The sequence below is a fragment of the Gopherus flavomarginatus genome, chromosome 1 (genome assembly GCF_025201925.1).
Source record: "Gopherus flavomarginatus isolate rGopFla2 chromosome 1, rGopFla2.mat.asm, whole genome shotgun sequence".
Lineage (NCBI taxonomy): Eukaryota > Metazoa > Chordata > Testudines > Testudinidae > Gopherus > Gopherus flavomarginatus.
The window spans coordinates 126,814,354-126,840,765 of record NC_066617.1 but is presented as its reverse complement, the minus strand read 5'-3'; the positions used below and the strand labels follow the sequence as shown (position 1 = coordinate 126,840,765).

At 41.2% G+C, this 26,412-nt stretch overlaps 1 protein-coding gene across 1 annotated transcript in view; it reads left to right on the top strand.

Annotated features, from left to right (window-relative positions):
- The window catches only part of ETNK1 (ethanolamine kinase 1), a 54,857-nt gene extending 30,308 nt beyond the window's left edge, over window positions 1-24,549 (top strand). Inside the window, exons 5-8 of the mRNA XM_050969163.1 lie at window positions 5,016-5,099; window positions 15,026-15,186; window positions 18,486-18,559; window positions 19,643-24,549. Coding sequence (XP_050825120.1) covers window positions 5,016-5,099; window positions 15,026-15,186; window positions 18,486-18,559; window positions 19,643-19,715 — 392 coding nt within the window. The 3' untranslated portion in view covers window positions 19,716-24,549. The remainder of the gene's footprint in view (window positions 1-5,015; window positions 5,100-15,025; window positions 15,187-18,485; window positions 18,560-19,642) is intronic.
- Window positions 24,550-26,412: the final 1,863 nt, after the last annotated feature.

The window sequence follows — 26,412 nt, the reverse complement described above, 5'->3', positions numbered from 1 at the left end:
ACTTTCTCCACATCACTCATGATTTTATATACCTCTATCATATCCCCCCTTAGTCTCCTCTTTTCCAAGCTGAAGAGTCCTAGCCTCTTTAATCTTTCCTCAGATGGGACCCTCTCCAAACCCCTAATCATTTTAGTTGCCCTTTTCTGAACCTTTTCTAGTGCCAGTAGATCTTTTTTGAGATGAAGAGACCACATCTGTGTGCAGTATTCAAGATGTGGGCATACCATTGATTTATATAAGGGCAATAATATATTCTTAGTCTTATTCTCTATCCCCTTTTTAATGATTCCTAACATCCTGTTTGCTTTTTTGACTGCCTCTGCAAACTGCATGGACATCTTCAGAGAATTATCCACGATGACTCCAAGATCTTTTTTCCTGACTCGTTGTAGCTAAATTAGCCCCCATCATATTGTATGTATAGTTGGGATTATTTTTTCCAATGTGCATTGCTTTACATTTATCCTCATTAAATTTTATTTGCCATTTTGTTGCCCAATCATTTAGTTTTCTGAGATCTTTTTGAAGTTCTTCACAGTCTGCTTTGGTCTTAACTGAAATAAAATGTTGAACACTAGCATGGTTAAATGGAGTGCATCACTCATTTGATGAGTTGAATTTTCTCATGCTGTGGCTCAGATAAATCTGCCTCTTGCTGCTTTGTTTAATCACTCCGGATATGAAAAGTTTCAATAGTGTTACCTTACATAACAGATTTATAATTGCCTAGAAGACTTGTTCTCTGAAAGAAATAGCTCACAGTTTCACTTCATTTCTTGCCCTTGAATATATCTTAATGTGTGAACTATGGTTTTAAATTTAAGTAACTGACAGTTGGAAGGCATTTATTTATAACCTTTTTGTCGTGATGCTCTTGACTTTTTTTTTAAACTTGAGCAGGAGTTTCCAAAGTCTCTTCTAGACTATCCCAGTATGCTCAGATATCTTATTACTAATGCTTGTCGGCACCCGATTTCTTTCCAACACTTCTAGAATATCTTCAGTTACTCCTCACTTTTCTTAATCGTGAAAAATATTTTTAAAAATAGCTTAACATTAGGCACCTGCATAAGCAGCCTGATTTTGAAAAGTGCTGACCACTTAACAGATTCCACTGACGGTTGTTATTCAGCACTTCTGGAAATCAGGTCATTGTAATTAGGTGCCGAAGTTAAGTGTTCTGCTTTTTTTGTTTTAAACTTTTTGGTGAGCGTATTTTAGTGTGCATCTCGGAGATGCTATCTGTTCTATGATGGGGGTTTTGTAGTGACGTTCTCATCACAGCAAGGTGATGCACCCTGCTACATTAAGCTTTGTTTAGTTCAGGCTTTCTCACTACTTTTTGTAGTATCACTCGCTCTTAATAAAGAGATTATCTTGCAGGGCACTTCCATTCACTTGTACTATCACAAGTTATCTCTCTTTCTGTTCATGATTACATAATATTGTGTAATATGCAATGGCTTATGTCAGGGGAGTGAGCTAAGAGGTGAAAACATTATCTAAAAGTTTGTTGAACTATCTACAGTGCAATAAAGAGCAGCTAGAAACAGGAGAGTCATCATTTCTTGACTGTCAGCAAATCCCCTGTGGATCACCCAGCCTCTGATTTCAGTTAATGAACACAATTTTATATGCATCACACATGAAATGACATGCATATTGCAGATCATACATTCATTTTTATATGAACAGTGAAATAGTATGTAGCTTTCAGCATTAAAGCTTGGATAAAATACATATAATTGCCTTTCAGATATGGAGTGGAGAATTTGAGAGCTTAACTACTGTATGCTTCAATTTGAAATAACTTCAGTCTGGATGAACTCCACAGTGGACAATAGTACACAATTATGATATAACACTTTTTTAGGTTGCACATTCCACAGGTGTGCTTCATGTATTAGATTTCTGTTTTAGGGAGAAGTTTTTAGTACTAGTTAGCATTGGCCTAGCTGTTCCTATTGAAGTCAATGGGAGTAGACTTAGACATTTTTAAAAATCCCAACTAAAAGACTAATAAATTCCTAGTAGCTCAGAGTTCATCATACTGGGAACTAGTTGCTCTTCTGGATGAATTCATCTTTACTAATTCTAAAGAGTATATTCCTATAATTTTAAACATAAATTAATCGAAAGAATGCAGTGATAACATCATACAAGTCAGTCAGTTCACTTTCTCTTTATCACTTGCCTTATTTTATAGCAAAAGGTTTTATAATAAAAATTAATGAAGTGATCCTGTCTGTTCATACTTTCTTGACACACAAAATTGATGGGAACTGTGCATCTTTAACCTTAATACTTGTTGCAAAAATTAAATTTAAGGTTGAGTTCCACTGCAGAATGGGTCTGAAAAAGGAGAGCAGTAAAATGCAGAACTTTTCTTTTTAAAGTTTTGTGTCATTTCAAATGTGAGTGTGCCAAATTTTCTTCATCTGCTACAGATTAGGTATGCCATTGTTGCTGCCATGTGGCGGCGTGCACCGTGCTACTTAAACGCACTGACTGGAGGTTTATCGCATCATTTGTTCACGTGCACCTCCCCCAAAGGAGAGCACAGAGCCTGGTAACAGCCTCATCTGTATCTTGTTAGCTTCATATTCTTTCTTTATAAACCATTAACTATAACTGGAAATAACATTTTTAAATAAAGGCTAGCTATAATCAAAATAATGGCACTGCAGTCTGAGATAAAATTTGTGTTAAAAACTTTTTAAAGTATGTCTTAAGTTGACACTTTGCAAGCCGGCTTTTTACCTGCTATTTTTGTCTGCTTTATATGCAAAATCTTGAATATAAGAGACTTTTTAAATGATTGGATTTTGTACTAGCTAATTCAATCGTATGGCAAAACAAACATTAACCAGGGTTGGGCTGTGCATTTTTATTGGTTTATATTTAACAGATGAGCTTTAGAGGTGTTATGTGCTTAAATCTACAGCACTATTAAGGAACCAGCAGGAAACATGTTATCTGTTTCATGGACTTGCCACGCAGGTAACTCCAATTAACCTGTGACTTTGCTGTGAGATCTTGGACTGCAGCCCTTGTAAAATCAATGTCCAGTGCTTTCAATACTTTTAACAGCTTTTAAGTCATGGGAACCTCTTCTCATGTACTGCTGGCTGAATGTTCTCTGTGAAGGGTGCTCTGCTTTAGTCACTTCCTTGGGTTGGTCTGACCAAGAACTTATTTGTTAACCTTCCAGGCAGGTTGCAAAGCCCACTTCTTTTCCTCTCCTCCCCCCCCACCTCCCCCCCCCCCAGGGAAGCATGAAGTGAGGGTTGCGGGATTGGTGAATATTTAAATAATCTTCTTATATTTATTATCTGTTTAATTGTATGAGATAGGTACCTGGACTAAAGGATGGGTGCTTATTGACACATTTTATACATTTGAATAAATAAATATGTGGCATGGGTGGCAACGTGTAATGGCACTGATTGAAATCTTAAATACTTGCTGTTGCATGCAGTTTCTGAAAAAATTTACCAAAGCACTCTATCTGTGCAGAAGGTAACTCAAGAGATGCATGCTCGTGAACACTTACAACGCATTTTAACTTGTCCTTAATGTCCAGTTTTAAACTCCTCCAGTCTTTTAAGGAAATAACAACTGCAATGTAAAGTTGGGTTAAAATATTTCCCCATATCTCCTAAAAGGTTATAATTCAGATCAAACTTAAAATGTTTTTCTAATTTAAGATTAGTGTTAAATTTGCTCAGAGATTAAACTTTCAGTTTTGGCTTCGAGAGAGAATAGTCAATGTTAGTAAGTGTAAAATTATTTGCTTCATTATTATGGATTAATATGTATTAAAATCATTGCTTTAGAGTCTCTGAAATTTGTAGTACAACATTTTAGCAAGGGTAAGCTTGTAGAAAGACAGCACAACTAGATACCTATAGAGGAATAATCATGCAGCTTGGAAGGAGTTTAATAGTTACAACATATTTCAGAAATAGAGTTTAATTGAGTGACCATTAGTAGTTATTAAAGGTCAATATGGAGGAATACAAAATTTAAATCTGAACACATTTGAGGTAGGTACTGTTGAGTAGCCAGAAATATATACCACCTGCACTCAGATGGTTATAGTAGTTTATAGTATATTTTTTTCTGAGACAGCAAGAGCAGTAGCAATCCTGTCTAGTTTAGTTTATATTAAAACCTGACTTCCAGGTGTCCATTTGACTATTGCTGTGGAATGGATTTACCAGAGGAGACTCAAAGGCCATACAATCTGAATGTGATGCACTTCCCCACAACTTCCCTTCCAGTTGGCCAGATAAACTTCTTGTAAAAAGCCATCAAGCAGCAAGGGAGCATTTGGGGTAGCGCTATTCCTTTTGTTCACGCTTACTTTATGCTGTAAGGCTTCTGTTACTTAATATCTGCAGGCACTTTGTTTTTGAGATGGGTATTCAAACATGGCATGCCATTGCTTGAAATAACACTAAATTCATAACGCCATCATCAAAATCAGAAGATTGTTGAATAACTGGGGAAACGCTGTCTTGCAAAAAGTGACTGCGTGCTACATGTATTCTGTAGTCAGGTTGCACTACTTGCTTGTCAGGAAAGTAGATTGGATTACTTATACTGTACCTATAACTGTAAGTTAAAAAGATAGAAAGTAATCTGTATTTCTAGCTACTGTTTGAACTAAAAGAGTCTTTTTATATAGTATTTCTCATTAGAGTGGAATCTGAGTTTCTAAGGTAACTGACTCCCTCCTGTGGTAGAAATGGAAACCAGAAATAGCTATTTTGATTCTAAATTACATAGTAAAATACTGAAGCTAGCTGTTGATCAGACTCTCTATCTTCTGTCAAGTGAAGCTCATACCATAAAATTCACAGCCTTACCCTGGAGTGTCTCAAGAATGCATGCAAATGGGCACAAACAGTGAGACTGAAATGTTGGCAGATATCTAGGGACAACACGGAATTAGGGCATTTGTTTGTTTGTTATGGATTCTTACATTTTCGTGTTTGTGTCTCATATAGGTGATGTACAGTTCATTGACTATGAGTACTCTGGATACAACTACCTGGCTTATGATATTGGAAATCATTTCAATGAGTTTGCAGGTAAAAATGAATTGCCCATTTAAAAGTTAATTAGTAATAAAACAGTGAGTCTTTTGTTCTTTTATATAGTGCCTTTCATCTGAGGATCTCAAAACTGTGACCATAAGGAACCCCTCAGTTCCAACTGGCAAAGGCTTCATTGTTCTGTAATAGCAGCTCCTATATGCCTGTCAAACTCACTACACGTAATAAATTTTTTTATAACATTTATCCCTAAATATTGTCACAAGATCTCAAATGAAAGTCCGAATCTTGCTGGTCACATTTGGTGTGAAATGTGTGTACTGATATGTCTGTATACTGAAAATATGCTCTTAGGGCTTGTCTACACTGGCAATTAACAGCACTGCAACTTTCTTGCTCAGGGGGTTGAAAAAACACCCCCTGAGCAGAGCAAGTTGCAGCACTGAAAAGCACTGGGAGCCACGCCCCTCGTTGATGTGGTGTTTTTTAGAGCGTTCTCTCCCAGCGCTGTGCCACGACCACACAAGGCATGTTAAAGCACTGCCAGTATAGACTAGGCCCTATAGTTTTGTAGCAAGGTTACTCTCCAGGAGAAGTGAGAAACTGGTTTCTTGCCAGACCTGAGATGTTTATCCATCTGTTGTTTGAAATGTAAATTGAGTAGTGTCTTATCCTCAATCACCAGTCTGAACCACGTGCACATGGACAGTTGTGAGATTTAAGAAAAATAGAGGAACAGCGGGAGGGGGAAGAGCTTTGTCTTGCATACTTTAAAGGTTTATTGGAGTATAACGGGACAGGGACAGCACCCTGTTATCCTGTACTTGAGGAAGTAATCAGGCAGCGCAGTTACATTCATGAAAACAGGATCCCAACTTGTCCTGGTTGGAAACTTTGCAAGATAGCAATCTTATCTCACTCAAAAGCTTTTAGACAGCTGGTTAGCTTGTTAAAGTTAAGTTAAGTCTAGTAAGAAGTGTGTTAGACTTTGTTTTATATGTAACCATTTCCATTTACACTTATTAGCCTTATCTCTTAAATCTTAATCTTTGATAATATACTTATGATTGTTTCACTGTGCCTATATTTCAGTTCTGTGATTTTTATAAAGAATCTGATCCTGTATACCAGCCAACCTGGTATACACTGATCCTTTGGGAGCATCTTAGCTGGTAGTTTCTGTGAGTGTCCTATGATAAGGGCTGGATACTACAGAGGGACTCTTTCAGTGGAGCTTGGGTACACCTACTGATAACTGGCAAGACAAAGTAAGGGCTGGTATAGCCTGAGGAAATATTTTGGGTTCCTAACAGACTGGTGAGGTCAGGGAGCACAGGCAAATCTTGTTCTCGCTGGTGGCAAGCAGATAACAAGGCGACTCACAGTCCTGGGCTCCCTAGGAAAGTGTCACAAAAATGTATTGCGGTCACTGATGAATTCAACTTAAAATCTCTGTGGGGTGGGCTAGTTATGTCCCTACTTTGCAGTTGTGGAAACTTTGGCTATGTCTGCACTGGCAATTGAACAGCAAAACTTTTGTCTTTCAGAAGTGTTAGCCCCTGTGCCCCTCGAAAGACACACGTTTTGCCACAGCAAATGCCAGTGTGAACAGCGCAAACACCACTCGTTGTGGGTAGAAGTTTTTTGTCGGCAGGAGAGTCAACAAACAGCAGCTACAACATGCGACTTTTAGTGGCATGGCTGTGGCAACAAAGCCATGTTGATAAAAGCTGTGTAGTGTAGACACAGCCTAAGATGTCGGAAGGCTGTGACTTTGCCAAAGTCATGTAAGAAGTCTGGCAGAGCCAAAAATAGACTTAGAACTGCCAACTTCCTGAGTTCTGCCTTAACTGTGAGATCATCCTTTCTCTGTGGTATTAAAAACAATATCATAGGGGCACTGATGCTCCTTCCCTCCCAGTGCAGATACAGTGTGGAAAATTCACAGTGGCCTTCATATGTAATAAGCTCTACTGCCAAATGACAGTCTTGTGATTCCTTGCACAACTTGCAGTTGAGTCTTGGCTTTGACTTGATTTTTGACAAACTGAGAAGAGCAGAACAGAAATCAAAGCTAATGTGCAGATTTTTGTATGATAGGGAGAAGTTAAGGTTTAAGAACATAGGAAAGACTATACTTGCAAAAAAAGTGGCTTGTCTAGTTCATTGAATGTCCCTCAACAGTACTCTCATCTTGGAGAGTTTAAATAGGTGTGCCTGACATACCTTACCCTGTATCAGGTTTCAGAGTAGCAGCCGTGTTAGTCTGTATACACAAAAAGAACGGGAGTACTTGTGGCACCTTAGAGACTAACATTTACTTCAGCATGAGCTTTCATGAGCTACAGCTTACTTCTTCGGATGCATAGAATGGAACACACAGACCGGAGATATTTATACATACAGAGAACATGAAAAGGTGGAAGTATGCATACCAACAGGAAGAGTCTAATCAATTGAGATGAGCTATCATCCACTGATGCTAGCTCATCTCAATTGAGTAGACTCTGTATAAATATCTCCTGTCTGTGCGTTCCATTCTGTGCATCCGAAGAAGTGAGCTGTAGCTCACGAAAGCTCATGCTGAAATAAATTTGTTAGTCTCTAAGGTGCCACAAGTACTCCTGTTTTTCTTACCCTGTATGCTATTTACTTTGGGAATGGGGTTATAGTGGGAATTCCACCATAATGATTACAGTACAGCAATGTAAATACAGTTCAAAAAGTTTAAGTAATCTTGATCTATTTGTCATAGTGTTTTCCAGGTTGTGTACTTCTAAAGTGGTCATGGTAATTCACTTTCAGAATTCTTAATTCCTTGATGACAATGTAGCTTACTCTTAGAACCTGTTTGTACAATTTGTTTTGTTGAGCATTTTATACAAATTGTCCCCCAAACACTTTAGAGTTAATCTTGCCCGTTGTTCTTGAAGAGGTATAGGCAAGATTTCAGGTGAAGGAGTGCTGTAGGGAGACGTTTTTAACACATGGTAAAAAATGCAGAGAACCGCTTTCTACCACCAGTGAGTAAATATTGCATAGGGCTAATGCTGGGTGAGCAGAGATTGACAAAGGTCAGGAACTTAACAGGAGCAAATCCAAGGAGGGCTTTAAAAAGGTTGAACTGGATCCTGAAATGGAAGTGTTGTGGTGTCATTCTTATACACAGAAGAGTATATTTTACCATGTGCAGAATACGAATTCCAGAGAACTTGAACTTAGTCAAGGGGACAGAGGAAGGTGTGGGGGAGGAGTTGAGGCAGAGGCAGTAGTATATAAGGCAAAATTGTAGGGTTTGGATCAAGGATGATGATAAGGTTAGACAATAGACACAAATGAAACTTCACAGTTCTTCGAGTGCTTGCTCATATCCATTCCAATTAGGTGTGTGTGCACCGCGTGCACGTCCGTCGGAAGATTTTTACCTTAGCAACACTCGGTGGATCGGCTGGGCGCCCCCTGGCATGGCGCCGCTATGGCACCGAATATATACCCCTGCCGACCTGTCCGCTCCTCAGTTCCTTCTTACCGCCCGTGTCGGTCGTTGGAACAGTGGAGCACAGCTTAGCTGATCTCCACCTCCCTAGCTTTTCACTCGTTCTAATACTTATTGTATATATAGTTTATTCTCTGTAGTTCTAGTTAATAGATTTTTGTAAACATAGTTAGTGTATATAGTTCAGAGGCTCGGGGATTAGCCCTTTCCCTCTCCCCGTGCCCAGGCCCATGCCTGGCTCACCGGGTTTCAACCATTCTCGGCCTGCCGCCGGCCGATGCCCACGGGAGACTCCCACGACTCCTGCCTCAAGTGCTTGGGGGAATCCCACCTTGCAGACAAGTGCCGGATCTGCAAATTGTTCAAGCCACGGACGAAAAAGGAACAGGACTTTTGTCTTAGGCAGCCCTCACTCCTCCACCTTCGGCACCGGCTGCCGGACAATCCGCGCAGGGGAGAAGTGCCTCATTGGCACCGGAGAGCACCGGCACTGCGAAGACAGCTCAGCACCAGCTGTCACCGGCCCAGAAACCGGCCCAGCACCGCTCCCTCTCCCCGCGTGCCAAGAGGCTTAAAGCTCCTGCGGCCCCACTATCTGCACTGCAGTCTGAGCAGCAATCTAAGTCGAGCCACCTGGCACCACTAACTGCCACGGCACCGACAATGTCTGGACCGTTGATTCCGGCCGTGCAAGAGCTGTCGAGTCCAGTGCATGACAGCTCCCCGGCACATGCCTCGGTAGAGCTTCTCGTTCCCACTACGCCAGAGACATTTGCTACGGCGAGGGAACTTATTGCGTTAACAGAGCCCGCCCTGCCTCAACCCTCGGCACTGCCAGTGCGGGTTATTCAATCGACAGGCAAGCCTGCCATGGTAAGACCACCTTCCATCGGCACCTCAGGCAGACAGCACTCAAGATCGAGGTCCCGCCAACGTTCTCGATCTTGTCATCGCTCCAGATCCAGGCGCCGCTCACAGTCCTGGTACCGATCTCCTCCTCGGTACCAGTCGCACTCGCGGCACCACTTGAGGTCCCGCTCACCGGACCGATACTCCAGGCACTGGTCCAGCTCCCGGCACCATTCGCACCGCAGCCGCTCTCATCATAGAGCGTCAAGATCCCTGTCGACCTCCCGGCACTGCTCCGGTCGCGATCCTGGTACCGCTCTCTGGTGCGGCACGAAATACGGTACCCTAGAGACAGGGCTTATTCTCAAACGGACTCCGCTCCGCCATGGCCATCGAGGCACGCGTCTGAATCATCGCACACTGATAGTGCCATCTATCCCGATTCAGAGCCACACAGCCGGGTTCTCCATGAGGCTCAAGGTCCAGACCAAGATCCTCATCAGTGGTCCTTTTGGACACCTTGGGCATATCACCAGGCCCAAGGCGAAACCATGGTACCATCACGTTCCTCCCCGTCGGAACATTGCGCACCGGAGGCCACTGTTAGCCGCCCCCCCTCCAGCGGGTACAGATCACTCTCCTCAGGCACCGGACCCTCAGGTCCTCCCAGACCCTGGTGTACCTCGGGACCAAGAGTCCCTACAGGAACCACTGGTACCAGGTCTGTCATCGTCCTCTTCACCCGACGAGGCAGTGGCCGGTACATCCTCCTCGGGCCTGCCCCCTATCGACCTCCGAGCTCACCAGGACCTTTTGAGGCGAGTCGCCTTAAATATCAATCTCCAGGTGGACGAGGTCCCGGAGGTTGAAGACCCGGTGATAGACATACGGTTGGCGGATGCCCCAACCCGCGTGACTTTGCCATTTATACGCTCCATCCGAGCTAAAGCGGACACAATCTGGCAATCCCCGGCGTCTATCCCTCCTACGGCCAGAGGGGTGGAAAGTATATGGTACCCTCCAAAGGGTATGAATACCTATATACCCACCCTCCTCCATGCTGTCTGGTGGTTCAATCCATCAATGAGCGAGAGCGCCATGGCCAGTAAGCCCCCGCCCCAAAATCGCGGGAGGCTAGACGGATGGACCTGTTGGGACTTAGTCTACTCTGCAGGGGGCCTCCAACTCAGAGTGTCGAACCAACAGGCCCTGCTCAGTGGATATAATTATAACATCTGACAGTCGGTGGCTAAGTTCACTGAGCTGGTCCCACCAGACTCTCGCCAGGAATTCCAAGCCCTTCTCGAGGAAGGAAAGAAAGTGGTGTGGACATCCCTGCAGGCCTCCCTTGATGCTGCGGATTCGGCAGCCAGAACCGTGGCCTCGGGAATTACGATGAGGAGGATCTCGTGGCTGCAAGTGTCAGGTCTACCTCCTGAACTGCAACACACCATCCAGGGTCTTTTCTCCCAGAAAACAGACCCTAGGCTACAGAGTCTTAAGGACAATTGGGTGATCATGCGTTCCCTTGGGTTGCACACTCCACAAACCCAACGGAGGTCCCTCCGTAGCCAACCTTAGCGCCCTTACCCCCCACCCAGACCGCGACAAGACTTTGGCAGAAGGCGCGGTCGTGGGAACCGTAGACGACAACCTGGGTCCCAAGGCAGACACAATACCGGTCCCGCCAAACCAGCGACGGGCCTGAAAGCGAACTTTTGAAGGTGCGCCCAAGAGCAGAGCACCAGTCCTTCCCCAGGATCCCCTTCAGTTTTCCAACCGCCTTTCCTCCTTCCTCTCTGCGTGGTCCCAATTAACCTCGGATCATTGGGTCCTACGCACGGTGGAATTTGGATACCACCTCCAATTTATTTCGCCCCCTCCCTCTCACCCCCCCTCCCCGTCCCTCTTCAGGGACCCCTGTCACAAGCAATTCCTCTGGCAAGAGGTTCGCACGCCCCTCTCGATCGAAGCTATAGAGGAGGTACCAGAGGAATTAAAGGGCAGGGGATTTTACTCCCGATATTTCTTAATCCCCAAAGCAAAAGGAAGTCTTCGACCCATCCTGGACCTGCGAGGACTCAACATGTTTTTAAAGAAGTTGAAGTTCCGCATAGTATCCCTGGGGACCATTATCCCTTCCTTGGATCCCGGAGACTGATACGCTGCTCTCGACATGAAGGATGCATATTTCCATATTGCTATTTATCCCTCGCACAGACGGTACCTACAGTTTACGGTGCACCACCAACATTTCCAATTTGCAGTCCTTCTGTTTGGCCTCTCTACGGCCCCTCATGTCTTTACAAAGCGCATGGCGGTAGTGGTCGCCTTCCTCCGTCGTCGACGAATACATGTGTTTCCTTACCTAGACGACTGGCTTATTCGAGGGACCTCCGAGGCCCAGGTCACCCAGCACGTAGCCATCATCACGGACCTATTCAAGAGACCGGGCCTGATGATCAATCTAGAGAAGTCTACTCTCGTGGCCACTCAAAGAATAGAATTCATTGGGGCCATTCTAGACTCCAAACTTGCAAAAGCCTGCTTGCCACTGCCCCGGTTTCAGGCACTAGTCTCTGTTATAAAAAGCCTCCAAACCTTTTCGACGACCTTGGCTCGCACCTGTCTGAGCCTCCTTGGTCACATGGCCGCATGTACCTTTGTAGCCAAGCACACAAAACTACGCATGCGTTCTCTTCAAACCTGGCTCGCCTCAGTGTACCGTCCAGGCAGAGATACCATAGACATGGTGGTCACCATTCCTCCGAGCATCTTAGACTCCCTCAACTGGTGGTTAACACCCTCCCTGGTTTGTGCAGGACTGCCGTTCCATCCGAGGCAGCCCTCGCTGTCCCTAACAACGGATGCGTCGTCTCTCGACTGGGGGGCTCATCTAGACCATCATTGCACGCAGGGCCTCTGGTCATCTCAAGAGCTAGCGTTGCACATAAACGTCCGGGAGCTGAGAGCAGTCTGCCTGGCGTGCCAGACGTTCCTACAACATCTGCAAGGTTGTTGTGTTTCAGTGCTTATCGACAACACAACAGCCATGCACTACATAAACAAGCAGGGAGGGACTCAATCCTCCCCCCTTTGTCAATTGTGGGAATTTTGCATAGCTCATTCGATAGACCTTGTAGCATCGTTCCTCCCGGGAGTCCGGAACGCCCTGGCAGACCATCTCAGCAGATCTTTTCGGTCTCACGAGTGGTCGCTTTGCCTGGACATTCTGCATTCCATCTTGCAGAAGTGGGGCTTTCCCCACATAGACCTCTTCGCTTTCCGCGACAACAGGAAGTGCCAGAAGTTCTGCTCCTTCCAGGGTCTCGCCCCAGGCTCGATATCGGACGCCTTCCTAATCTCATGGAAGAACCAGCTGCTGTACGCCTTTCCACCTTTCCCACTGGTGCACAGGGTTCTCTTTAAAGCTCCGCAGGGACAGGGCTCACCTGATCCTGATCGCCCCTGCGTGGCCCCGACAGCCCTGGTACACCACGTTGCTGGACCACTCGATAGCCAACCCGATCCCTCTGCCCCTGCTTCAGGATCTTATAACTCAGGACCATGGCAGGCTTCACCACCTGGACCTGCAATCCCTCCATCTCACAGCGTGGCTCCTGCATGATCAACCCAGCTGGAGTTACGTTGCTCTGCCCCAGTGCAAGAAGTACTCCTGGGTAGCAGGAAACCTTCTACCCGGTCTACATGCTTGGCCAAGTTTAAGCAATTTTCTTGCTGGTGTCAAACACTAAATGTAATGCCCACAGAGGTTCCCATTCCCACTATATTGGACTATCTCTGGTATCTTAAACAGCAAGGCCTCGCTATCTCATCATTGCGAGTGCACTTGGCTGCTATTTCTACTTTCCACCCCGGAGAAGGTACTTACTCCATCTTCTCCCACCCTATGGTCTCGAGGTTCCTCAAAGGTTTGGAGTGTCTATACCCCCTAGTACGACGCCCCGCCCCTTCCTGGGACCTCAACTTGGTCCTGACGAGACTTACAACTCCTCCATTCGAGCCATTGGCGACCTGCTCGCTCCTGTATTTGTCATGGAAAACAGCCTTCCTTGTGGCCATCACATTGGCTTGGAGAGTCTCTGAGCTTCGGGCTCTCATGGTGGACCCACCATACATGGTGTTCCACAAAGACAAGGTGCAGTTACGTCCACATCCAGCATTCCTCCCTAAAGTAGTCTTGGCCTTCCATCTCAACCAGGACATATTCCTCCCGGTCTTCTTTCCCAAACTGCATACATCTCGTAGAGAACAGCAGTTGCATTTCCCTTGACGTCCGTAGGGCGCTCGCCTTCTACATTGCCGAATGAGACCCTTCCGCAAAACGCCCCAACTTTTTGTGGCAGTGCCAGATCGGATGAAAGACCTACCCGTCTCTCTCTTCTCAGAGAATTTTGTCATGGGTAACGGCGTGCATCCGTACTTGCTATGATCTAGCTCATGTCTCTCTGGGACATATTACCGCTCATTCTACCAGGGCTCAGGCCTCATCGGCCGCCTTCCTATCTCGAGTACCCATCCAGGAGATATGTCGAGCAGCTACGTGGTCTTCAGTACATATCTTCACTTCTCATTATGCCCTGGTGCAACAATCCAGAGAGGACGCAGCCTTCGGCTCTGTGGTTCTACACGCTGCAGTATCTCACTCCGACCCCACCGCCTAGGTAAGGCTTGGAATTCACCTAATTGGAATGGATATGAGCAAGCACTCAAAGAAGAAAAGACGGTTACTCACCTTTGTAACTGTTGTTCTTCGAGATGTGTTGCTCATATCCATTCCAAAACCTGCCCTCCTTCCCCACTGTCAGAGTAGCCGGCAAGAAGGAACTGAGGAGCGGATGGGTCGGCAGGGGTATATATTCGGTGCCATAGCAGCGCCACGCCAGGGGGCACCCAGCTGACCCACCGAGTGTTGCTAGGGTAAAAATCTTCCGACGGACGTGCACGCGGCATGCACACACCTAATTGGAATTGATATGAGCAACACATCTCGAAGAACAACAGTTACAAAGGTGAGTAACGGTCTTTTCCAAAGAGAGAGAAGGAAAGGGAATCGGGTCGTGATTGAGTAGGTTCGGTTCCTTTTGTGTAAGGAATACATTTCTTTCTGAAATATTAGCTTAATTTGTGATGAAATATAAGTATACCTGAATGTCTCATGTTTTGTAACAAGGATTCAGATTGCATCCAAATCTATTTTCTTCTTTCACTAGAACTTATAGCTCTCTTTGAATTTCCCTGGGAAGATTTTGGGGAAAAAATTCATAATACAGATGCTTTATTTTCATGAGACTTTCCCCATACACTTGTAACTTTCTGATGTTCAGATTATACCGGACCACAAATATACATGTATGTTAGCAGTGGTCAAATATTTAAGCACAGAATCTTCGTGTCCTCTTTAGTTTTTCATTTTGATTTGAGGGATATTCATTGATATGCGTATCCGAATCTGTTCATATTTAGTTTACATATGGTACACATTTGCAAAGTTTCTGAAAAGCATAGGTCATAGGTTATAATTGAAGTCAAACGTCTGACTTTTAAAAAAAAAAAAAAAATGTTAATTCTTTCTGTTTGTTTTTTGTTTTTGAAGGAGTGAGTGAGGTAGACTACAGTCTTTATCCAGATAGAGAATTACAAGAGCAGTGGCTGAGATCTTACCTTGAGGCATACAAGGAATATAAAGGTTTCGGTACAGATGTTACTGAGAAAGAGGTAGAAGTCCTATATGTGCAAGTCAATCAATTTGCACTGGTAAGTTTCTCAAGATTATTAATGTACATACAACACCCCAGGTATGCTTACGACTTTCCAGCCAAATGATACGGAGTTCCCTGTCCCAAGGAACTTGCAGTTTTCAGATTATGCAGTACCTGCAGGAAATCTTCAATACAATAGAAGTGTCAGCTTTTCTTACTATTACTGATGGAAACCATTATGCAATGAATATTGTTCAATTTCTATTTGTTTATGTGTTAGACTAACTCAGTTTAGATCTTCAGAAAGTAAATGGACTCACTGCTAGGCCTTTACTATCTGGATACATTTAGTGGCTTTATTCCGTAGGGCAGGGCCTTTGAGACGAGGTAAAGCCAACTAAAATCCATCATCTAGAAGCAACATGTTTAAGTTCACTGCAAACTTTCCTTTCACTCCTATGTTTAATCATCTTCTGTGGAGGAGCAACTGTTCTTCATAGGATATAGCTTCCCTCAAGCAGTAGTATAAGTAAAGTCAATTTGATTGAGAGATTTCTCAGTCTCAAGGAAGAAGGATACGTCTATACTACCCACCAGATCAGTGGGTAGTGGTCGATGCATCGGGGATCGATTTATCACATTTCGTTTAGATGTGATCAATTGATGCCTGTACTCCACCTCAGCAGGAGGAGTAAGTGGAGGCGATGGGGGAGCCGTAGCGCTCGACTCGCTGCCGTGAGGACGGCCGGGTAAGTCGAACTAAGATACTTTGACTTCAGCTACGTGAATAGCGTAGCTGAAGTTGCATATCTTAGTTCAACCCCCTTCCACTCCCCACTAGTGTAGCCCAGGCCTAAGTCATGGAGGGATCTTTCATATTGGCCAATAAAGGTGGGCTGGTGTGATAGATTCTCAACACACCCCAGTCCTCCTGGCTTTGGAGGAATAGATATCAGGATTTGAACTGACCCCATATGGAGTGAAATGAGCCTTACCAGACCTTATCCTAGATTATTTTTAATTTGAGAACTGAAGAATCTGAGTAATAGAATATTGAACTGTGTAACATGTATCTGGAGCAGTAAGTGTGTCTTTCCATAGAAATTTTCTAAATAGCATTAAGGTTTAACTCGATAGTTTGAAATCAGTCACCCTGTGTTGATCATAGAATATCAGGGTTGGAAGGGACCTCAGGAGGTCATCTAGTCCAACGCCCTGCTCAAAGCAGGACTAATCCCCAGAAAGATTTTTACTCCACTTCCCTAAATAGCCCCCTCAAGGATTTAATTTACAACCCTGGGTTTAGCAGGCCAATGCTCAAACCACTGAGCTATTCCTCCTCCTCAACAAATCAACATCAGTTTTTGATTTTTCTATAATTTTAGCACTCTGGTTTGTAAATGTTGAGGAAAGTTTAATGTGGCTTTGCCTCAAGAGTTTGATGTTGATTTTGGGGGTTTTTTGTAACGTAAGTGTGTGTATATAGGACTTTTCAGTAAATAAAATTTGTCAAAGACAAATTCTGTGTTTGAAAAATAAAAGGAACACTGAAGTTCTTTGCATCAAACATACTTTGAAGACTGTACATAGGACACTCATGTCTTGATGTATAGCAAGAAGCTGAATGTTTGGCTCTCTGGTCCTAGATGCTCTTCCATCCTTCCTCTCCTTCCACTGATTTGCCTCTGAAAAGCTGTATCTGCTATCACAGTGCTGAAATATTGCTTAGAACTGACTTCCCAACACCACTTCTTAAAGCTCTAAATTATCCCTGGTCCAGTTTAAGTACTGTCCAGGCTTGTTCATGCTATGTATAGGAGATGACAGCATGAGGTGTCATGGCAGTAGTGCCTCTTACCCTGCGTTTACTTAGGCTAAAATAAAGTCTTTACAAGTGTAGTTATAATGCCTGGTATGCCAGTGGATGTGCAACTCTGGACAGCTGGTTTGGCCTTCTGATTCCAGTACTCTTTCTGACTTCTTGGCCCATATATATCTGACTAATCTAGACATGGCTTCTCCAATTTTCTGGCAAAGGCTGGTAGTTACAGTGAGGAATTTTGGTTGGCTTTCCGAGAGGATGTTCCACTAGATGAGTCTTTTTTAGAAAATACTGCTCATTTGTTGTTAGCGCTGTTAGTGCCACGTGTGGTAATTATATTCAGCTGTCCCATTCACTTCAATTAGTAAAGCTAGATTTGCAGCTATATAACTCTTTTTCCCCCCCGAGACTATATAGCATTGTTTCATGAGCTCTAAACTTTGTACATATTAATGCTGGGGGAGGTGAGGGGGGGAGTTTCTGTTTACTGAACAGCTTAAGACCGATCTGTAGACCACACAAGTTGTACAAATACTGTAAAAGTTAAAAAATAAGGGTTCCTTTAATGTTGACTAAACTTCATTAATGTGTGGGGTCATGTTAGAAAAAACAGGAACTAGAATGAATGAGTATTAGTGTAAAATTCCAAACTGCTACCATTAGACAAATTGATCAAAACTTAAATAAATGTCTTAGTGAGATGTTAACATGCCTGTGCTTTGAGATATTTTCAGATGTGCACTCACACTGTACAGCCTTAGTAAAGGAATTTAAGTACGATACTTGGATTATGTGGATGCTTCAGGAAACAATTTAGGTCATTATTGTAAGCTTTTATTTACAGAACATAAATAGAGGTATGATGTGTCACTTGCAACATGGGTGGTCCAGAAATCATATGCATCTTTCACAAGGGGATTGTGAAGCTGATGGCCACAGCATGCAAGTTTCAATGTTTATTAAAACACATTAGCAACCGTATAATTCATGTAATCCATAGCTTCAGTCTGACATTGAACATATGCTTACAAACTGCTTATCTAAACTTTAACAGGAAGAATAGATTTGAACCTTATGGAAATGCTGAGTTTTAAATGGTTAGTCTCATTAGCAGCACTGGAAAGTGAAGCATTCTGGTGCCAAATAATATCTAATATCTGAAACAATCAAACAAGTGTGTTGATTTGTAATGGTTGTACGCTGCTGGAATTCTCTTTATCAGACTGAAGCATAGGTCATTTGTTAATGCTATTGAACAAGACCCTTTCTAGAAAGTGATTTCCACGTCAAGGTGTTTTTTCTACACATCTCATTGACAGCATTAGACTCATAGACAGACTTGCTGGTATCTGGTTTCAGAAAACTTACATTTTTAGAACAAAATCTTTAATTTATAAAATTACATTTTTGGCTCTATTTTCGTAATTATAGAATAGTCCTTCAGACAAGCACATTTTGCTCATTCCTTTTAACATATACTTGTTTTACAGAACATTAAGCTAATAATCTTTCACCGATTATTTTCTCTTTAGGCCTCTCATTTCTTTTGGGGATTGTGGGCTCTGATTCAAGCAAAATATTCCACCATTGACTTTGATTTTCTAGGGTAAGTGACTGTACTGTCTATAAATAGCTAATCTATTTTCCTCCATTGAAATCCTGACTTTCAGAACTACACTAAGTCTGAGCGAATTGATCCTGTTTTGTTGTTCAAGCAGGATGCTCCAGAGATGACCGTACACAATTATTTTTATAGTGGGATTCTGTTAAGACAATCAAGATGCCTGGGTAATGTCAGTTCATCCATAAGTCTGGATTTTTAAAATTTATTTGTGCTTTTTGTGGGGAAAAAGTTAACCCTGTATTTTATTTAAAAAAATAAAATAAAAATCTTGTTCTCCAGTATATAGTGTCTTCCACACATGCCTTATCCAAGCACTTGAAAATTATTAATGGATTAAGCCACACGAGCATGTGTTTGGTAGGTGGCATTTGTGTGGGAGAAGTAGAGGCACAAAAGTTAAGTGGCTTGCTCTTGGTCATACACTGTGTTTATGGCAGAACAAGGAATGGAGCTCAGATTTAAGAACCAGAGGATCTGTTCCTATTTAAAAAATAAATAAAAATCTTTCCTTCCAAATAGCAAGGGACACTTAGTCTAATAAATTCTGAATATTTTTCTTTTTAGTGTCCTTTCTTGAGATACTAGCTGATGTTATTGTAGGGTTTCATCAAAAGAAAAATGTTTAAAATTGTCAAATGAATGCCCCTTGCAATGTGAAGAAGAACCTATTAAGTTTATCATGACAAGATTGTGCATCTTTTTGGAAATTTTGCTGTAGCAGTTAAGATGTTAGCATAGTTCATACTTAATATGACTCAGACTAGTAACTTGTGACTAAGCTGATGAAATACTATGTTAAGATCATACTTTGTTCACTTGAATGTGGTATTGAAACACACTGAACTAGTGAATCAGTCATAAGATTCTCAAATGTAAAAGACACTGGATAGTAACCAGTAGATGGCACAATAAACTAAACAAAAGCATCACATGATACTCCACAAAAGCAAGTTGCTGTTGAGAAATTTTTCAGTAAGATTTCAAGACTCTTGCCATAAACATGATCAGACTCTTAAGGAATTCTCAGCTCTTTGTAACTTTGTTTCAATTCTGTCCTTTTAATAGGTACGCAATTGTTCGTTTTAACCAGTATTTCAAAATGAAGCCAGAGGTCACAGCATTAAAGCTTCCTGAGTAATAAAGAACTTCAGTTATCCTCAAGTGGATAAGCAATCCTTAGAATCCTTTCTGAGAACAGATACCGAAAAAGCTAAACATTTTGTTTAAGTTCTGTAATGTTCACTTGGTTGTTTTGCTTTACAAATGATGCCTCTAAACAAGTCTTAATGTTAAATCTAATAAGAAGAGCATACCTACTGTTGATATAGAATGGATTAGAAATTTGCTAAATCTATAAGGCTGTAGAGATGGCAATTTAATCCTTACCTAAGTAATTTAACATATGTTGTATGTGATTTATTTATTATGAGTTTAACATGATTCCATTACTGCTTTCATCAATTTCTGTAAAGGTTGAGTTCAGGCAGTGAAACTGTTCCAAAGGGTTTGTTTTTTTCACAACTTATTTTATTAAAGTGACATTAACTTATATAAAGACTGTACATGGTCAGTAGGGAATCTTAATCTTTAACTGTATACAAAAAAAATAAATGAGTAGTGGTAATTTACTCTTGAAATGCCAATCACTGGTACCAAGTAATTGAGGGAAGGAAGCTGAGGATAAAAGCAGTTTTCCACATCACAGTACTTTACATTTTATAGCAAGGCCTATCTACTTATTAGGGTTAAATATCAGCATTTTGGTTTTCCTTCTGCTACTGTTACATAGTAGAAGTCTGAAGGCTTTATCGCCACCTGATTATTTAGGAACGTGCATAGTATCTGACAGGAAATGTACCAACCTTAACTTGTATGGGGGAGTTTCTTGTTTGTTAAATTTTTCCACTTATTTTAAAGACTGCTATTCCAGAATCTCAAGAAATTCCTTATGGAAGGGAATAAATCTTCAATTTTTTTTAACTCTTCTATGTTCTGAACTATATATATATTACTGCAGCAAGATAGACTCTTGAGTTTAAAAGTGAACATGAAATCCTGTTGCTCTTGGGAGCAAAACAGTACCGCTTCAGTTAAAAGATACATAGATTTTAAACCTTTTTCCTTCCTTCCTCATCTTTCCAACTTGGATTCTTGTCTTTAAATACTTAGGTCCAGTAGTTATAGATTCTGTTACATTTTTTTCTGGCTTTCTTGCTGTACTAATGACAAAAATATTAGTAGCCCAAAGTTCAAAGGATGTTCTTGAAATGTGTGAGGTTTGAACAGTGGGGCTTTGATCATCCTCAATGTTTTTTAAAAAGCTATTATACCAAGAATGTTTTGAAGTACAAAATGTGAATGGAAAAGAAAATGTTTACTTTGTGACTGTATGTTGAGAGAGGTTGAGAGAGGGGATGATGCTTTAAATCTTGGAAATTGCTATGTCGTTGAGCAGTCAATCAATTCTGATTATTACTCTGAAAAAACTTTGCACTTTGGTCACTGAAGTGCCCAAACATACAAAATCTGCGTGTATGCACATACAGTATGTGCAAACACACACTCACCTTAGGAGTAGATTTTATGGGGAGCCAATTGCAGACTTGGCAAGAATATTTATTCAAAATTGCTTTATAGCATATTGTCAAATGCAAATGGATTTTACAAAAGCATAGCTTGTTTCAGAATGCTTAAAGCAATGACATGGTTTCACCGTATACACCATTTTAAATAGTGCTCTGTTATTTTACAAAAGCAAGTTTTATTCCTTAAAACTAGTTTGCATTCATCACCTGGTGGTTCCGTTCCAGCTGTGGATTTCTTACAATCAATCACATTCTTAAAATTTTAGTATAAATGGATAAACTTGTCATAAAAAAAAACTTGAAACTGAGTCAGTCTTATTTAGTACTTACTAAACTAGTTTGTTATATTGGACAGATTCTTTTCATAGTCTAAATAAAACTGACCAACTGAAATGGCATTTCCTTCTGTAGCATTATCAAGGATGTTGCTAGAGCTCATGAAAGTGACAGACAGGGAACAGGTTTTCAATCTTTGTACCCGAAAAGTTCTCTCTTCGCTAAGAGTATTATTCTGCCACACTTACCCACCTTTAGTAGTATCTTGGTCCATAAGTTGTCCCTTTAATTTCAGCAAGACATCTCTTGGAGTAAGGTGCTATATAGTGTGAGTACCAGTGTTGGATCCTGAAAAAAATTATTTCAAAATAAAAATAACAACAACTCCTTTTCCTGATAAAGTCACAACTTAATTTCTAGTGGTGTTAACACATACATATTTGAGAGTGAGCTTTCAAAATTGTATTTTTAACCTGGTAAATTGGAACACTTACCAGATCCCCCTTTCTAACTATTCCAGAGGGAACTGTTTTAAAATATATACAGCAGTGTCTGTTTATTCTGAAGTACAGTCCAGCTCTTATTAGCCCTAATTCTTTTCAAACTCTTTGGCTACTCAAGAGTGGTGTCCCATACTCTCTGAGAGAACCACAAGGTCCAAGGAAGCCCTAGTAGTTTGACCCAGAGAAAACAGCTGAATGAGAGCTTCTTGAGTAAAGTGCTGGCTGAAAGAGGCTTGTTAATTCTGTGAGCAAAGAAACAGCTGCTGTTCGATTCCTATTGTGGGAAGCAGGACTTTATAAACAGGATGGCATCAAAGAAATACCAGATTACATCATCAATCTCTCCTCCTATTGGAAACTGCCTGCTTGAACTTGAAAATTGGCTAACCATTCAGGTAAAAAGAGGGTGACACTGCAGATCATTCCTTCTGCAAGAGGGAGAGGGCAGACCTAGGGTGTCTCCTGTGCAGTTTACAAATTCCATTGTCTCCCTGCGCTAGTAGCTCTTCCTGTGCTGGTACTATTTCAGTTTGGAATTGTACTGTAATTTTTTTAAAGGAGATGTTTGTTTATATAGTGCAGCTAACAATCTCTGCAGAGGAAAAGAAAGTAAGCTTTTTGTGACTGGATCTCAGCCTCAGTCATGTTGAGCTGCTAAATTCCACTGAACTCCTTTCACAGACCTCAAAAACACTTTGAGGCAAAGATATTATAAATACAGTAATCTTTGAGCCATTTTTAAGAAGCACGAGACTGATCACAAAGTTATAATAGGAGACTTTGCAGTATAGTAGAGACTTGCATTTTCATATTGCACATTTAAAATCCCTTTTAGAAAACATAGCTGTGCAATGGCTTTCATTTAAGCCTAGCATATGCGACAAATTTCAAATTCCTAGATCAGGTTGTTCATGAGAGATGTTATTAGGAAGTAGTTACTTTTTCCAAAATGAAATGCCTGTCACCTGGAGTCTCACACCTCAACGGTTTTATCCATAACTACTCAGAATTTCCTCTCCTTTAGAGGGTATCCTGCAAACATGTTCAAGTGGGAACTTGGGATGGCAGGGTGCAAACTTGAGTTTGTCACTGCAAATACCCTACCGCCTAAACATGAGTGAACTATTGAAGCCTCAAAATAGGGAACTCCCATTTTGTTAATTCATTTCCTCATTCTTAGTAATTTGAGGCTATTTAAAAAGAAGGAAAATGTCTCCGAGCTCTAGAAACATCCATCCTGGCTTTGTGTTGCCAAGAAGATATTCTGTTGCCTTTCTGTTAAGCTAAAGGCTTGAATGCCAAAATTAATAACTTTTACTGTATAGTTAAACCTATATTGTAAATATAAAGAAGGTTGTTAGCAATGGCATTCATGCATGTGCAGCATCGGTCAATAGCCTATAGTGGCCTGGTTGCTTTTGTAAAGCAGAATTGTTTGAATTTTTTTCTTCTGACACATTTCTACAATCAGACCAGGTTAATCCATGTCTGATTCAATAAGACACTTAAGCATCAGAGCTTATTAAATAATAACCAGTGTCATGTAATTTTAAACTCATTCATCTAGTGTTCTTCTGCATTTGAAAAAGAAATTGTCAAACTGACTCACATTAAGCAGGTCTGACTGGATATGTATATACAACAGTGTAAATAACCATTTGTAAATTAATGTGAATTGTACCGTATCTTGCATTTGGACTTGTGTATTGCATTGTACTCTCTCCTATTTTGTAGAAATTTTGATGTAAAGAAAAAGGTCCAACTTTGTGTGTGCTGACTTTTTTGTTAAATTGACCATATTCAAGGCATCTGTGTTGTGTGATAATCACATTCATTACCTTTAATGGAGCATATTTATGTTTCATGTTAATAAGGTATCCATTATAGTCTACTGCCGCCATTGTCTTTCCATATGTTTTTATGTTCCCTTGCTTTTGGGGATAAATGAATAGTAATACACTTAGTTGTGGGGAAAAGCTATTCTAGTAACAAGGCAAATGAAAAATGCTAATTAGTGGTAAATGTATTGTCTTTCAGCATAGGGAAACTGTTAAATCGGATACTCATATCTTAAACATTGTCATACATCACGTGTCATTGGCAGCCAGTAGTATCTGCTGAACACACATGGACAATTTAAGTACACTTCTTTAAGACGTATTGTTGTTCCTGTTGTGAGAGAAGTTTGTTAAGGGAACATGTAGACAAATTCCTAAATTAGAAGTTTCCAGTGTACATAAGCTGTGTAATGACAGGAGGATTAATTAGTGTTGTGCAACTGTGTATGTATAATAAAAGGCCAAATCACTAATATACTTCTGACTATCAGTTTCCAGAATGCTACAGTAGCTAAGGTACCAACTAACTAGTAGCCCATTCATATTTATGGAAACGTGTCCACTGGGTACATTCTTCCACCAAATCCTTTCCAAGCCTAAATGGATACAATACAGGACTAGTACACAACTTTCTCTCTCAATGTACAAGCAGCCTTCCCTGGACTTGTAGTAAAATTAAACAGTTTATTGATGTCTTGCATGCGAGTTGAACAAAAGCAATAGTTTGAAGCAGACTTGGTACCGCTTTTAATAAAATAATCAGCTGTTGATGCCAGTATTTCAACTTTGAGGGGAAGTTATGGCAACCTACAGGTATCTTGGTTCCCTTTGAGTGCTTACTGTAATCTATTAACTGAATTCCCTTGGACAGTAATTCCTTTTTTCTTGATGCAGTATCCTTTCACTGTTTGCAAGTCAGAACTAGTCCCATCAAACTTAACCTTATTCAAATAATTAATGGCCACTGTATCCACCATACAAAGAAATAAAGACTTAGTATCATCATCAGTTTCTGGTTTAGGCAGTCCCCTGGAGATTAGAGAATTAATCTCAGAAGTGAAGTGTAAAGTTCTGTACACCAGCTTCTTCGAACATCTTATTATATACAAACTGCAATCTTATTTTTAGACTAAGTTCTTTAGCTAGCTACAGTGAAAACAGAAGAGGTTTGAGCCTCTTGCCACTGCTATGTGTAATAGATTTGCTGGAAAACATTGGTACATAAAATATGGAGGGTAAGAGTATTCAAATATTTTGGTTGTCAAGTTCACAAACACATCTTGGTGCAAGTCTTCTATCCTGTTTATCAAATAGAAATATACCAGACAAAAGACACATACACACTTAAAAGGTATATATGTTAGTATTGTCTAGGATCTTCAATGTTGCCGTTTGATGGTAATTAGATCCCAAAGGCCTAAGTGTCTAAAGGTCAATATTGGAGGGGAAGGGAATAAATACAGGAAAGAGGAAATAATCCAATTGAAGCATGTGTTTAGACTTCTGTTTTTTGACCTTCTTATACTTAGGCAGTTTATTGATTGGATCAGCTTATAAAGGAAAGGGAGTTCATTTCAGCATGATGAAGTCTGGATTTCTTTAAGAAGGTAGTTGGTGGTTAAGAGACGTTAAAGTACACCCTTATTTCCTTCCCACCAAAACAACTTAAAAAAAATAGACATAGTCACGAAATAGAACAGCATTTTCCTGGTAAAACCTTCATGTTTTGTACCAGTTGGAATGTAATTCCTTTTGGTGGGGAGGCTTGTTTTGAAGGCTATCAGGAAGGTTGGCTGCATCCTACCTGGCTGTGAATTTGAGTTGGGTTCTTCAGTGGGTTTTAATGTTTTATATTTTGATTAATAGATTCTTAGATGCTTTTTTGTTAAAGGCTCTTAAAAATGTACCAGTTTAGTACTTGCAGAGTTAGCACCTAGTCCTACACCATTCCTCATACCATGCAGGATGTAATTACAGTTGCTGAACAGTAAGAGTTGGATCATATTTCTAGAGATTCTAGTGCTGGTGGTGTGCATTATCACAGCAAACTTTTTTTATACATTTGCTACTGTGGATTTGCTGGTTATGAAGGATATGACAAAAGGCTGACCGTGTTCTTGTGCCATATAGGTGTTCCTTTTGCTAACTGCACAACTAGAATGAGGGAGGCTCTTCAAGATGGTAGAACCGCACAAGTCCAGAGGGTACATGACTAATTTTGTGACCTACAGACCTCTCGAATGGAAAAGAAAATGTGTAAATTGCTTTCACATGCCAGTTATGTGGTGCTGTCTAGTGGTGTGATGAGACTGGAAATTCCATTGTCTGACTTCAAGTGGCTTTACCAAATGAGCTGTTTGTGTAGTTTTTCAGTTTCCTAGTTACAGTAACAGAGGGAATCTTCTAAAACTATTGTATTGTATTTTTGTCTGTGCACAATTGGCTAGTTTGCATAATATGAAGTATTTGGTTCTTTAAAATGCTGAATAGTCTAGAAGATACTCTTACTTCAGATGCTTTAATAATAGCTTCTTCATTCACTGTCAAGAGAAAAGTTGATTGAAAAGAGTCCTGTAGTGTCAGAGGAATGGTCTGAGCATGGGACTGAGAGCCATGAATACCACCTAATTCAG